The sequence below is a fragment of the Panulirus ornatus genome, chromosome 55 (assembly GCF_036320965.1).
Source record: "Panulirus ornatus isolate Po-2019 chromosome 55, ASM3632096v1, whole genome shotgun sequence".
NCBI lineage: Eukaryota > Metazoa > Arthropoda > Malacostraca > Decapoda > Palinuridae > Panulirus > Panulirus ornatus.
In genome coordinates, this window is record NC_092278.1 from 22792982 (window position 1) to 22808118 (window position 15137).

The following is a 15137-nucleotide window of genomic DNA, read 5'->3' on the forward strand; positions in this document are numbered from 1 at the left end:
CATTGACAGCACGTTGACCCCGGTATACCACATCGATCCAATTCACTCTATTCCTTGCACGCCTTTCACCCTCCTGCATGTTCAGGCCCCGATCACTCAAAATCTTTTTCACTCCATCTTTCCACCTGCAATTTGGTCTCCCACTTCTCCTCGGTCCCTCCACCTCCGACACATATATCCTCTTGGTCAATCTTTCCTCACTCATTCTCTCCATGTGCCCAAACCATTTCAAAACACCCTTTTCTGCTCTCTCAACCATGCTCTTTTGATTTCCACACATCTCTCTTACCCTTACATTACTTACTCGATCAAACCACCTCACACCACATATTGTCCTAAAACATCTCATTTCCAGCACATCCACCCTCCTGCGCACAACTCTATCCATAGCCCTTGCCTCGCAACCATACAACATTGTTGGAACCACTATTCCTTCAAACATACCCATTTTTGCTTTCGGAGATAATGTTCTCGACTTCCACACATTCTTCAAGGCTCCCAGGATTTTCGCCCCCTCCCCCACCCTATGATTTACTTCCGCTTCCATGGTTCCATCCGCTGCCAGATCCACTCCCAGATATCTAAAACACTTTACTTCCTCCAGTTTTTCTCCATTCAAACTTACCTCCCAATTGACTTGACCCTCAACCCTACTGTACCTAATAACCTTGCTCTTATTCACATTTACTCTTAACTTTCTTCTTTCACACACTTTACCAAACTCAGTCACCAGCTTCTGCAGTTTCTCACATGAATCATCCACCAGCGCTGTATGAAAATAATATATGTAAATAAATCAACACAACTGAATACTGCTGTTTTTATGGACACAAGCAAGCTAAAATGAACAAACTGGAGAGAATTCAGAAACACTTTACGAGCAAACCTGAGGGAATGCAACACAAACTATGATGAAAAATGGAAAGAACAGTGACTATACAGTTTAAAAAATGTATAATTCATGCATGGAAACAAACTGAATTAATCAATGTACTAATGGACTAAAACTTTCATGTTCTGCCAAACAAAATAAGTGGGTATTAAAACCTTAAAAAGAACAGAAAAATGGCTAAAATGAGTGCTCGATAATGCAAAGACTGATATACATATTTTGTGCATTGTAAAAGAGTAACCGTATTGTAAATCAACCAATATATACAGAATGCATTACATATTAGCCCTGCCTCATGGTAAAATCTTATCACTGGTATCATGTGCATGAGCAAGTATTCTTTCCCATTTTCTATATTTTCCACTACCCACATCCTCCCAAGCTGTAAATCATAAGCACAATTCAACATTAACAAACTCATTCCTTATCTAAGATACAAGATTATATCAAATTGATGGCCATGAGGTATTTGAATGATGACAATCTCCTTAATACCTTTTCAATAAACTGTACTAATCACGCAGTTATTCTATCACCTTATAATTTGTGGACCTAAAATTAACTTCAGTTATAAAAATTTAATACCACCTAATTTTTTATAAACATTACGTTCTTTAGAAATACATTTGGAATAAAAGCCGTAGGTTCAACCAACCTTATGCACCACATTACTCTTACTGTACCAGATAATTTTCATGTATAAATCATCAAGATAGAGGAAAATTTCGAATGTTAGCTATATTTTCAAATAATAAGTCTTTAAGCGATACATCACAAGTTGAATAAATATCTATTACTATCAAATAATAATCACTGGCATTCAAAATAAAATCTTTGGCTATGGTCAAACTGCAGTGGCACTGCATCCTACTAAGACACAATAATGCAAGTTGTATCAAGAAAACCCTTTACCTTGTTATTGGGACCTTTCTCCTCCTGACAATGCATACCAAGAAAAATGAAATATGAAGGCAAAAGTTTCTTAAGTGTTGAAAAATATGGCAAGTAGAGAGAGAAGAAAAAACAGTGCATCAGGTGCTGTGGTAAGTACTCTCATAAAATATGACACTTACTAATCACTTAAATATGCAATGATGGTGATCAGTGTGATAAATCTCAAAAGTTTACCAAAAAAAATGAAAAGAAAAAAAATACCAAAAAATAATATTCATCTCAAGTGAAGCCAGTAACAGCCTTGCTACAGCTACTGTAAAACAAACCAACATGCACAGCCAAATGCATAGCAATGAAACATGCAATATAATACTGGAAGGAGTTTTGGTCTGGATGTTTGCACACGCACCATATAAGTACTGTGTTAGAGATATACGTTTTTTGGAAAAATACTGATTTTCAAAAACTACCCTACTTCTGAAACCTGATAAATCTGCTAACCATATAATAATATGAGAATGATTAAGTATGAATTCAATGGGCCTGCTTTGCAGCTAATTACTTCCAGTGTAACTGCTTTGTTTGGGGTTTAATAGTAAAAAATCCATATAACTGTATTCACATTAAACATTTGTATAATTCATTTCTAGCACCTTGAAAAAACCCTCAGTTAACTTTTAAAAACCAATTCAGAAATAGGTGACAGACCAACTCCTCCCAAAACATCAAAGAGCATCTCATTACAAAGTAATACAGCACAAAAAATGAAATTCAAGGTTTAATCACAATTACAAGACCTTTAAGCATGCACTGCCTATGTTCTCAGTAATTCACATCTTTACAAATATCAACAGGAATTAATATGACTGAATAAAAGACAATTTTCTTTACTTAATACAGGATTCACACATGCACTTTGAGATAGCTCTCCAGTGAATAATCAGATTGTCCAATTTTGCAATACATGTATGAGAAACAACTAATAATTATTAGGTGGTGTTCAGTTATGTTACAGAGGCATGTACAACAGTAAGATGTGAATTTCTGAGCTTGAGTGTATTGTGTAGACTTACTGGTCAGTATCTTCATTTACGAACATTTGCTGACCCCATATAGACAGCATAGGATCAACTATGCCAGTCTTCCTCGTCTGAAAACTATGTGTGAGGGAAAAGATTGTAGCATTAAGTGTTCTAAGGGAGAATAAGTGTGTGCCTGGTTGTTCCTGGTGGGCATAAGCTTGATAACACTTCATATTCAATTCTTGATGGATGGGGAAACAAACTATAAAAGAAAATGATATTTGCTCATATGAAAAAATTATTTTCCATGTTAACGATTAAACTTCTTCCTTGAGTCTATTCATTTGGTGGAGACTCCTGGTTCTGAATTGAAACAGCAAGCATATGCTCATAAATCAAAAGCTTAAAGAATTAAAGGCCATGAATATCACTTGAGTCAGAAATATTTTCAAATCTTAATGGAAACTAATACAGTGATTCAAACTTTCTTATTAGTGTTTCTGATGGTTGAAATATAAATACGCTCCAGTTTATGTATCGCTACCTGATCACAATCATCATTAAAATCAATTAGACGTGCTCCACTTTGAGCTCAAGTGATATATCTTGGCAATACAAGGAATGGGGAATGACAACTATAAATGTTAGGCAAAAAAAAAAAGTTTAATTTATCTTAATAAACAGATGAAAAATGAAAAGAAACTTTACAGTACCAGACACATTGGCATGGAAGCGATTCTTTTTACTAATATGGGAAGATAACTAAACATTTGAACAAGTGAATTTTTACAAATGCATTTTTACAGAACTAAAAATCTTCACTATTTCAGAACGTTTCTTATATTCATTAAACTTTCAAACACACACGGTAAAATATTCACTTAGCAACAAAAACCAATATGTGTTTACGAGTTTGCTCATAAAAGTATGTATGTGTTTATGTCATCAAAAACTTTGGTGTTGAGTCAAATACTTGAAATGCAAAGATATAGGTATCAAGGTGAAAATAAAGCCTGTTCAGTGCCTCAAAACCTATGCACATATCATAATTAGGCTAATAAAGGGATTAGACTAAGCAAATAACTTCGTTAAATGAGGATTCTAAAAAAAATCTAAAATATACATATACAAACAGAAAAAACCTACACACAACAACAGTGTTGCATCACTGTTTCTAACTGTCTACTTGTAAAACACCATTAATGAGATCCATACCTCTCACACAGGAGACTGGTATTACATATGAAAAGATGCATATGGTGATTTGCTGGTAGACTTAAATGTTCAACAATATGGAGGATAAGCTTAAGTATGTGCTGTCTGTGCATGTATCAATGTAATACTCACTTGGCTTTAAGAAGGTCACCTGAGTCATATCAAACAAAATGTATACTGTATATATCTACTCTATGTTCACCAAAATACATTCTATGAATTAAAACACTTTTAACTCAACTACAGTCTATACAATACATTGATAAGGGCAAGAAAGCTGTATATATATATGTAAAAAAAAAAAAAGCCAGACACATACAGGCACAAATCGCTTTCCTGAGTATATGTTTTCAAATGGGATGCAAGGATCTGGCGTCATAATGATTACAAGTCCACTTCACTAAACAAAATAATTATAGTTATTTTCTTACACAAATTCATATGCACAATGATATATGTGAATCTGTGTGTGCATGTATATATCTGTGATTATCATTTGTGTGTTATTGGTGGGAAATTTAAACTCATCTTGCCATGTCTCTTAACTTTGTGCACATGTACCATGTCTTTACTCTGATGTGTAAATACAAACACACACAACCCAGCCTGAGCCAGGTACCTATTTACTGACCAGACCTAAGAGAACAAACAGCTGGGTTGGCTGTGGGCTGACTGCAGCATTCAGGATTCAAACATAGGTGGACTAGTACATGATTCATGGTCAGCAACACTAACCACTACATTATAGAAGACCATGGGTGTAGTTGTCTATTTGTATGGTACTCAAAGGGTCCCTTCTCTTGAACATGTTCTGGTATAATATTGCTTCTTAAATCTATGTATGGTGTCTGCATTAACATGTCCTCAGTCATTCTATTCCATTCATTCACCACTCTTATTCTTTGAAAGTACTGTTTTACAACCTTTATACCAAGTTTCTTACTTAATTGCACATTATGTCCTCTGGTTGCTCTATACTTACATCTTTTGAAGAATTGTTCATTATCCACTTCATCAATGTTTTAAAAAGTTTAAGGTTACAATCAGGTCACCCTTACTCTTCTCACTTCCAAAGCGGGGAAATCTAAAGCCTTTAGCCTTTGTTGCCCCCATGAGGATATCCTTCATTAGCTCTTTGTGCTTCTTTATGTGGGGTGACACAACTTCAGATACACATTTCAGTCATGGCCTTATGTGGGACATGCATATCTTGCTAAACATTTCCTTATCCATATACTTGAAAGCTATTCTGATACTGTTAGGATCTGCTGGAAGACCACTAATCTCCTTAGTTATCCTCCAAATTTGAGACTGGTTAGGGACAATGTCAACCCCCAAGTATTTCTTAGACACAGAATCCTGGAGCTTATTTCCAGCTAAATAATAACTATATTGAGGCCCTCTTTCACTCTGTAACATCCTCATTATTTCAAATCTACTCTGCAGCTGTTTAGGTCTCCTTGTAAGGCAATGCGTTCGTTCTTGCTCTTCACTTCCCTATGACCTTTGCATCACCTGCAAACATGTTCAGGTAGGAGTCCAACCATTTAGGTAAATCATTTACATAGATAAAAATGAGTAATGGTTCCTGAACAGAACCATCTGGTACTATGCAGGTCACCATGACCCATCTGAAGAAGGCTCCCCTAACATATGTTCTCTGTTCCCTCCCACCGAGATGATCTTTTACCCATTAAAGGAGTTTTTCCCTTATTCTTGCCATGTAATCCACCTTTTTAATCAGCTTCCCATGTGGCACAATGTCAAATGCTTTCTAGTAGTCCAGATTCAAACAACATATGCAGCCTTCCCTTTTGTTTAGGACTTATCTTTCTCTCATGTAGAACTCTATGAGGTTTGTCACACATGACCTCTTTTCCTTAACACCAAGCTGTCTCTCATCTGACTGCTTTCTAATAATCTTCTTCAGAACCTTACACACCACACACATCAGTGAGACCAGTCTGCAGTTCAGCACCTGTTCCTGGTCTTTCTCATAGATAGGAATAATGTTTACCCCTTTTCCATTCTTTCAACACCTTACCTCTTCAATGACATCTTGAAACATCTTGAACAGTATTTCAAATGGTTTACCTACTGTATATGCACACATCTTTCAGCATATATGGTGAAATTTCATCAGAATCATGACCCTTGAAAAGTAAAGTCCTTTCAGCATTCTGTTGATAATATCGAACCATGACCCTTGTATACGTCAAGTCCTTTTAGTATTTTATATCATAATATTTTTTATAAAAATCTCAATAACTTCTAAAACTCCCTCCACATTACATCTCCCTTGTGTTGAGGCTACAGTGTCCTTCACTGAAAACACTTTCGAACTTGTTGTTAAGTTCCTCCTATACCCTTACATCATCCTCTACAATTTTCCCCCCTCTGAGTCCCTTAGCCTGATTAGCTACTCCATAACTAACTACTGACTCTTGATAAATTTATGTAAATGTTTTGGTTTTCTCTTGCCTTGTCCACAATATTCTTTTTAAAGTTTCTTTGTTCCTCCTTTCTTATTCTGATACACTCATTCCTTGTTTAACTTTTAGACCTGACAAATGCTGGCTGGCTAGTGTGCTGTCTATATATTTCTCAATGCACATCTCAAAGCTCCACTGCTTTTTGACAACTTTAATTATACCATTCTATTCTCTTTCTTCTCATTCCCTCTGTATTTGAGGCTTGAGGTACCTATGTTTCTACTCCATCACAGGATATTTCACAGAACCTCTCATTCCAAAGCCCTGATTCCTGGATGATGAACTCCATTTCTGAATCTACATCATCACAGAAAAAGTTGAGGTTTGTGTAGCTTCAACAATCATATTTCTTCATTATGTCTTTATGATTCACCTCTGCTCTTTTATTGTCTTCATTTATTACATAGTCACCTGAGTATTAAATGATCACTTTTTCCAAATGGTATATCATATATAACACTCAATATCCATGCTAGCTTGTGTGAAGATAAGATCTAGCAATGAGTGTACCGATCCCTCTCATCCTTGTGTTCAGTGACATGGTATAGGAAAATTTCCAGTATAAACTCTAAAAATCTGTATTTCTATGGCTCCCTATCACCATGAGAATCCATGTTCTCCCAGTCTATCTCTTTATAATTAAAATTCCCTACTATCAGTGCTTTACCATCATTTAGAAAGACAGTGTTTCACTGCTTCATGTACCAACCTGACTGCTCCTTCACTGTTATCATTGTATAATTGATCTAGCTTGTCACTTTGTTTTTCAGGATGATATAATATCAATACCACCACGTACTTCTTCCCTAAAAACTCTTCCCATTATGTATTGTCCGAGTGGGTCACCTTCCACTAGTTCTTGAAATCTGAGTCTATCATCTATTCAGAGGACCAATCCTAACCCTTCTTTGCCTTCTCTTTCCTTCCTTTGTGTTTGTCTGGGGTTAAAAGGGTAAATGAAGACTTCTGTGAAGATGCAGACATACTGGTCTCGGTTAGCCATTGTGTTATAAAGTGCTGCATGTTTGTTGTTGCTATTACAGTGTCAGAGTGCTGTGATGTGATTATGATGTTTGGAAATCAAAAAACCTTCAAACTGTAATATACTGGAGGTAATAGGTCATGTAGGAAGTGACTGAAGAGAGCTGGAGAAAGAATTGCTCTTTGGGGTACTTTATTGCAATCCTTAAGGATTTTAAACTAAACCTATTGTGAGTGATTCTAGCATGATGAATGATTATGAACTTGTTCAAACAGTTTATGTTGTGGAGATTGGTGTCAAGTATCTTTTGTGTGGGCATGTGTTGGTGGACAGTGTCAAATGCTTTGTTGATGTCCATTGCCACTTCTATTGTGTGGAATATGAGTTGTGGTTTGTTGAAGCTTTCTAGGATATGTAGTGTGATGTCTGTGTGTAGCATGATGGAGGAGTGGTTGGGTCTAAAGCCATGCTGTGCAAGGGAGAGTGGGATATTTTGCCTGATTCATTTGTGGCTCAGTACTTAAGAGAGATTAGGTGCTAAAGACATTAATGATATAGGGTGGTAGGAGGAAGGGAAATTGGATGGTTTGGTAGGATTTAGGACTGGCATTAATATCAATGTTGGCAAGTTTCTAGGTAATATGAATTTTGCTGTGTAACTAAGAGTGGTTGAAGATATCTGTAAAGAACTGGACTGCAACCAGGCCATCTGGTTTTATGTGAAAGTTTGCTATATTATTAGGGCCTGATGCTGGAGAGTTCTTCAACTTTCAACTGCACTGCTTGTATCAGTGGGAGTGATAGGTGGGTGAGCAGTTGTTTATAGATGGATTTTGAGTAGGTTTTTCATGAGTTTGCTGTTTAGGTGTGAGGATGATTCTATGAAGTGCCCCATGAGAATGTTTGCACATTCTTTAGGTCAAGGAATGTCACTGGATTGGGTCAGTTGTGCTTCATGGGTGGGGGATAAATTGGTGCAAGTGTGGATTTCTTTCAACATGCACCATAGTTGATGCTGTGGGTCTTGTAGTTCCCTTTGTTTATGAAGGGGTGCCATCTAAAAGTATGTCTTTTAGAGATTATATTAGCAGTGGTTTCCATGACTGCTTCATATACCTTGGCTCAGTGCAATGACAACAAACTGTTTCCTGTATACAACATCAATTCATTTACCTCTATCTCATGCATGCCTCACACCTTCCTGCATTTTTAGGCCTCAAACTCCCACAGTTTCTTTCATGTGATCAAACCATTTCAACACACCCTCTTCTGCTCTCTCAACGACACTCTTTTAATTACCACACATCTCTCTTACCCTTTCATTACTTACTCGATCAAACCACCTCACACCACATATTGTCCTCAAACATTTCATTTCCAACACATCCACACAACCCTATCACCCTATCTATAGCCCATGCCTTGCAACCATATAACACTGTTGGAACCACTATCCTTTCAAACATACCCACTTTTGCTCTCTGAGATAATGTTCTTACCTTCCACACATTCTTCAATGCTCCTAGAGCCTTTGCCCCCTCCCCCACCCTGTGACTCACTTCTGCTTCCATGGTTCTATTCGCTCCCAAATAAATAAAACACTTCACTTCCTCCAGTTTTTCTCCATTCAAACTTACCTCTCAATCAACTCGTCCTTCAACCCTACTGAACCTACATATATATACATACATATATATACTGAACCTATATATATCTTTCTTTCTTTCTTTCATACTATTCGCCCTTTCCCGCATTAGCGAGGTTGCGTTAAGAACAGAGGACTGGGCCTTTGAGGGAATATCTTCACCTGGCCCCCTTCTCTGTCCTCAAACATCTCATTTCCAGCACATCCATCCTCCTGCGCACAACTCTATCCATAGCCCACGCCTCGCAACCATACAACATTGTTGGAACCACTATTCCTTCAAACATACCCATTTTTGCTTTCCGAGATAATGTTCTCGACTTCCACACATTCTTCAAGGCCCCCAGAATTTTCACCCCCTCCCCCACCCTATGATCCACTTCCGCTTCCATGGTTCCATCCGCTGCCAGACCCACTCCCAGATATCTAAAACACTTCACTTCCTCCAGTTTTTCTCCATTCAAACTCACCTCCCAATTGACTTGACCCTCAACCCTACTGTACCTAATAACCTTGCTCTTATTCACATTTACTCTTAACTTTCTTCTTCCACACACTTTACCAAACTCAGTCACCAGCTTCTGCAGTTTCTCACATGAATCAGCCACCAGCACTGTATCATCAGCGAATAACAACTGACTCACTTCCCAAGCTCCCTCATCCCCAACAGACTTCATACTTGCCCCTCTTTCCAGGACTCTTGCATTTACCTCCCTAACAACCCCATCCATAAACAAATTAAACAACCATGGAGACATCACACACCCCTGCCGCAAACCTACATTCACTGAGAACCAATCACTTTCCTCTCTTCCAACACGTACACATGCCTTACATCCTCGATAAAAACTTTTCACTGCTTCTAACAACTTGCCTCCCACACCATATATTCTTAATACCTTCCACAGAGCATCTCTATCAACTCTATCATATATATATATATATATATATATATATATATATTTTTTTTTTTTTCAAACTATTCGCCATTTCCCGCATTAGCGAGGTAGCATTAAGAACAGAGGACTGGGCCTTTTTTGGAATATCCTCACCTGGCCCCCTCTGTTCCTTCTTTTGGGAAAAAAAAAAAAGGAGAGGGGAGGATTTCCAGCCCCCCACTCCCTCCCCTTTTAGTCGCCTTCTACGACACACAGGGAATACGTGGGAAGTATTCTTAATCCCCTATCCCCAGGGATTATATATATATATATATATATATATATATATATATATATATATATATATATATATATATATATATTTTTTTTTTTTTTTTTTTTCATACTTTGTCGCTGTCTCCCGCGTTTGCGAGGTAGCGCAAGGAAACAGACGAAAGAAATGGCCCATCCCCCCCCCCATACACATGTACATACGTCCACACACGCAAATATACATACCTACACAGCCTTCCATGGTTTACCCCAGACGCTTCACATGCCTTGATTCAATCCACTGACAGCACGTCAACCCCTGTATACCACATCGCTCCAATTCACTCTATTCCTTGCCCTCCTTTCACCCTCCTGCATGTTCAGGCCCCAATCACACAAAATCTTTTTCACTCCATCTTTCCACCTCCAATTTGGTCTCCCTCTTCTCCTCGTTCCCTCCACCTCCGACACATATATCCTCTTGGTCAATCTTTCCTCACTCATTCTCTCCATGTGCCCAAACCATTTCAAAACACCCTCTTCTGCTCTCTCAACCACGCTCTTTTTATTTCCACACATCTCTCTTACCCTTACGTTACTTACTCGATCAAACCACCTCACACCACACATTGTCCTCAAACATCTCATTTCCAGCACATCCATCCTCCTGCGCACATCTCTATCCATAGCCCACGCCTCGCAACCATACAACATTGTTGGAACCACTATTCCTTCAAACATACCCATTTTTGCTTTCCGAGATAATGTTCTCGACTTCCACACATTTTTCAAGGCTCCCAAAATTTTCGCCCCCTCCCCCACCCTATGATCCACTTCCGCTTCCATGGTTCCATCCGCTGACAGATCCACTCCCAGATATCTAAAACACTTCACTTCCTCCAGTTTTTCTCCATTCAAACTCACCTCCCAATTGACTTGACCCTCACCCCTACTGTACCTAATAACCTTGCTCTTATTCACATTTACTCTTAACTTTCTTCTTCCACACACTTTACCAAACTCAGTCACCAGCTTCTGCAGTTTCTCACATGAATCAGCCACCAGCGCTGTATCATCAGCGAACAACAACTGACTCACTTCCCAAGCTCTCTCATCCCCAACAGACTTCATACTTGCCCCTCTTTCCAGGACTCTTGCATTTACCTCCCTAACAACCCCATCCATAAACAAATTAAACAACCATGGAGACATCACACACCCCTGCCGCAAACCTACATTCACTGAGAACCAATCACTTTCCTCTCTTCCTACACGTACACATGCCTTACATCCTCGATAAAAACTTTTCACTGCTTCTAACAACTTGCCTCCCACACCATATATTCTTAATACCTTCCACAGAGCATCTCTATCAACTCTATCATATGCCTTCTCCAGATCCATAAATGCTACATACAAATCCATTTGCTTTTCTAAGTATTTCTCACATACATTCTTCAAAGCAAACACCTGATCCACACATCCTCTACCACTTCTGAAACCTCACTGCTCTTCCCCAATCTGATGCTCTGTACATGCCTTCACCCTCTCAATCAATACCCTCCCATATAATTTACCAGGAATACTCAACAAACTTATACCTCTGTAATTTGAGCACTCACTCTTATCCCCTTTGCCTTTGTACAATGGCACTATGTACGCATTCCGCCAATCCTCAGGCACCTCACCATGAGTCATACATACATTAAATAACCTTACCAACCAGTCAACAATACAGTCACCCCCCTTTTTAATAAATTCCACTGCAATACCATCCTTCCTGCCCCAGAAGTCCCTCCTATCTTTCTAAGAGGCTCCTGCAGAACTCAAGCAGCTGGCCATGTTCACTGGTTGGGACCAATGGTCATAAACTGTTGTGATGTGTGTGTGTGTGTATATGCAGAAAGTAAAGGGCAACTGATTAGTAAGAGCATGGTATTTTCCTTATGGTAGTTGCATCATGTGCATGAAAGGTCTTGTGATACGCTGAATGGTGTTTGCAGTGTGTTTATGTGTGTGTATGTGTGTGTGTATATATACTTCCCACGTATTCCCTGCATGTCGTAGAAGGCGACTAAAAGAGAAGGGAGCGGGGGGCTGGAAATCCTCCCCTCTCGTTTTTTTTTTTTTTTTTTTTCCAAAAGAAGGAACAGAGAAGAAGGCCAGGTGAGGATATTCCCTCAAAGGCCCAGTCCTCTTTTCTTAACGCTACCTCGCTATCGCGGGAAATGGCGAATAGTATGAAAAAAAAAAAAAAAAAATATATATATATATATATATATATATATATATATATATATATATATATATATATATATATATATAATATATATATATATATATATATATATATATATATATATATATATATATATATATATATAATATATATATATATATATATATATATATATATATATATATATATATATATATTTTCTTTTCAAACTATTCGCCATTTCCCGCATTAGCAAGGTAGCGTTAAGAACAGAGGACTGGGCCTCTGAGGGAATATCCTCACCTGGCCCCCTTCTCTTGGAAAATTAAAAAAAACAAGAGGGGAGGATTTCCAGCCCCCCGCTCCCTCCCCTTTTAGTCGCCTTCTACGACACGCAGGGAATATAATGATTCACCTATGGGCACTTAGGATTTGAACAAGAGTCCCACTGTGTGGAGGGCTGGTTTGCAGTCAGACCAGGATTCAAATATTCAGTACCTATAGGTTAATCATTATCATCTTTCCATGTGTCCAATACATGTTAAATATAATATATACATATGCATATATATATATATATATATATATATATATATATATATATATATATATATATATATATATATATATATATATATTTTTTTTTTTTTGCTTTGTCGCTGTCTCCCGCGTTTGCGAGGTAGCGCAAGGAAACAGACGAAAGAAATGGCCCAACCCACCCCCATACACATGTATATACATACGTCCACACACGCAAATATACATACCTACACAGCTTTCCATGGTTTATATATATATATATATATATATATATATATATATATATATATATACACACACACACACACACACACACAGCATAAATGTATGTACCTATCCGACACAATAACATAACTGAAAATTAAATACCAGTACACTTCAAATGTAAAATGAAGCTTCTATGCCATGTTATCTCTATTACTGAAGTTTCCCTTACCTAAGGTCCACTAAGGGTAGGAAGTCCACGTATATTAATTGACGCAAACTTGGCAAACTAAATACAGAGAGGTGTCCTGTTGCGACGTAACAAACTAGACAAACACTATCTGTGGGAAGAATGAAAACCATAAATCTTAGTTATTCTAACATTATCATTCCATCCCGTACACAAATTCCATCCTTCACAGACATGTGGGATTGGACTTATGAGAAGAGCACTTGGCAAAAGAATGAAAAATACATAAGTAACTATGCCATGAAATTGGATTGGTGTGTTGAGCACTTGGGAAAAGAATGAGAAACACACAAGGGACTATCCCAGGAGAAAGGGGTTAAAAGAAATACCAAGTATCAAAGAAAAGGAGAGGAAAATAATGGTAGTAAATAATGATAAAAAATAATCACAATAAGTAGAGAACAGATCTCCCAGTGTTAGCAACATTTACAAGCATTAGACAATATCAAAGCCTACACTTGCATTTCTACTGCATGATTTTTTTTTGTTTCCCAATGCCAGTACATGCTGGTGGCATTAAGAAAATTGAAAGTTTTAAATATATGATAGAAATATGATTTTAACAAGATGGGGTTTCATGAACATAAAACTTCCCTCATGGAAAAAACTAACACATAGGAATAAAAAACAAGCACATGCATACACTAATATATCATGAGCATTAAAAATAAGAGATGAATGGTATAGTAAGAAAAGGATTAAAGAAAAACTACGAACATGAAAAATGAGGGGTCCAAGAGAAACCATATATCTAGACACCCACTAAACGCATGAATGACCATGAAAATCATATGGTAAGGAAGTTGAAAGGAAGAACTGAAGTGATGAAGGATGTATGATACTTCTTGTAAAAGACTACCTATCATTCAACGGTACACGAGGATTCTCGCAGACAATATGTAATGAATGTTGTAGCAATTAAAAACACCTCCCTGACTGTTTTGTTACGTAAAATCATCTTAAATGATATGGGAAAGCAGATTAACAATATCATGAAAATAATTACAGTATAGTCAGGATGATGATGGGAGAAAATGAACAAGCTTATTTAGCAATAGATAAGCTCTAATGGTGGAGATTTTAACTATAAGAAATTTGACTAAAAACGGTTGGATCTGCAAGAAACTAAAAAAAGAAGACAGCATAAACCTTGACAATGTGTTCAAGAAAACCTCTTATACTAAAATATAACTGAGAACAATTGAGTTAGAAGAGCTGATACACCATCAACATTTGAATTATATATACATTTATATATTTTTTTTATACATATTTGCCATTTCCAACTTTAGTGAAGTAGCATCAAGAACAGAGAGCCAAGCCTTTGAGAGTAACTCCTCACTTAACCTACTTTTCTGTTCTTTCTTTTGGAAAAGTAAAAACTGGAGGGGAGGATTTCCAGCCCCCCACTCCCACCCCTTTTAGTAGCCTTCTACGACACACAGGGAATATGTGGAAAGTATTCTTTCTCCCCTAACCTCAGGGATAAAATATTTAATTTATAATTATATAATGGTAGGTTGTGGCTGGTAGGCAACCACCGACCAGGGACGTATATCAACAGTACTACACACCTGGGTATCAGGAGGGTTAGTGACGGCTACATAGTGAGCCAGCACTTTAGTGGTTGTC

At 37.5% G+C, this 15137-nt stretch overlaps 1 protein-coding gene across 4 annotated transcripts in view; it reads right to left on the reverse strand.

The window, feature by feature from the left end:
• The window catches only part of Tomosyn (syntaxin-binding protein tomosyn), a 488765-nt gene that overhangs the window by 43821 nt on the left and 429807 nt on the right, over positions 1–15137 (reverse strand). For 3 of the 4 annotated variants that reach the window (XM_071693112.1, XM_071693113.1, XM_071693110.1), the window contains exons 19-20: positions 13488–13596; positions 2860–2943 (exon numbers count right to left, since the gene is read on the reverse strand). In XM_071693112.1, the coding sequence (XP_071549213.1) occupies positions 2860–2943; positions 13488–13596 (193 nt within the window). The remainder of the gene's footprint in view (positions 1–2859; positions 2944–13487; positions 13597–15137) is intronic. The other variant, XM_071693111.1, reaches the window with a different exon arrangement.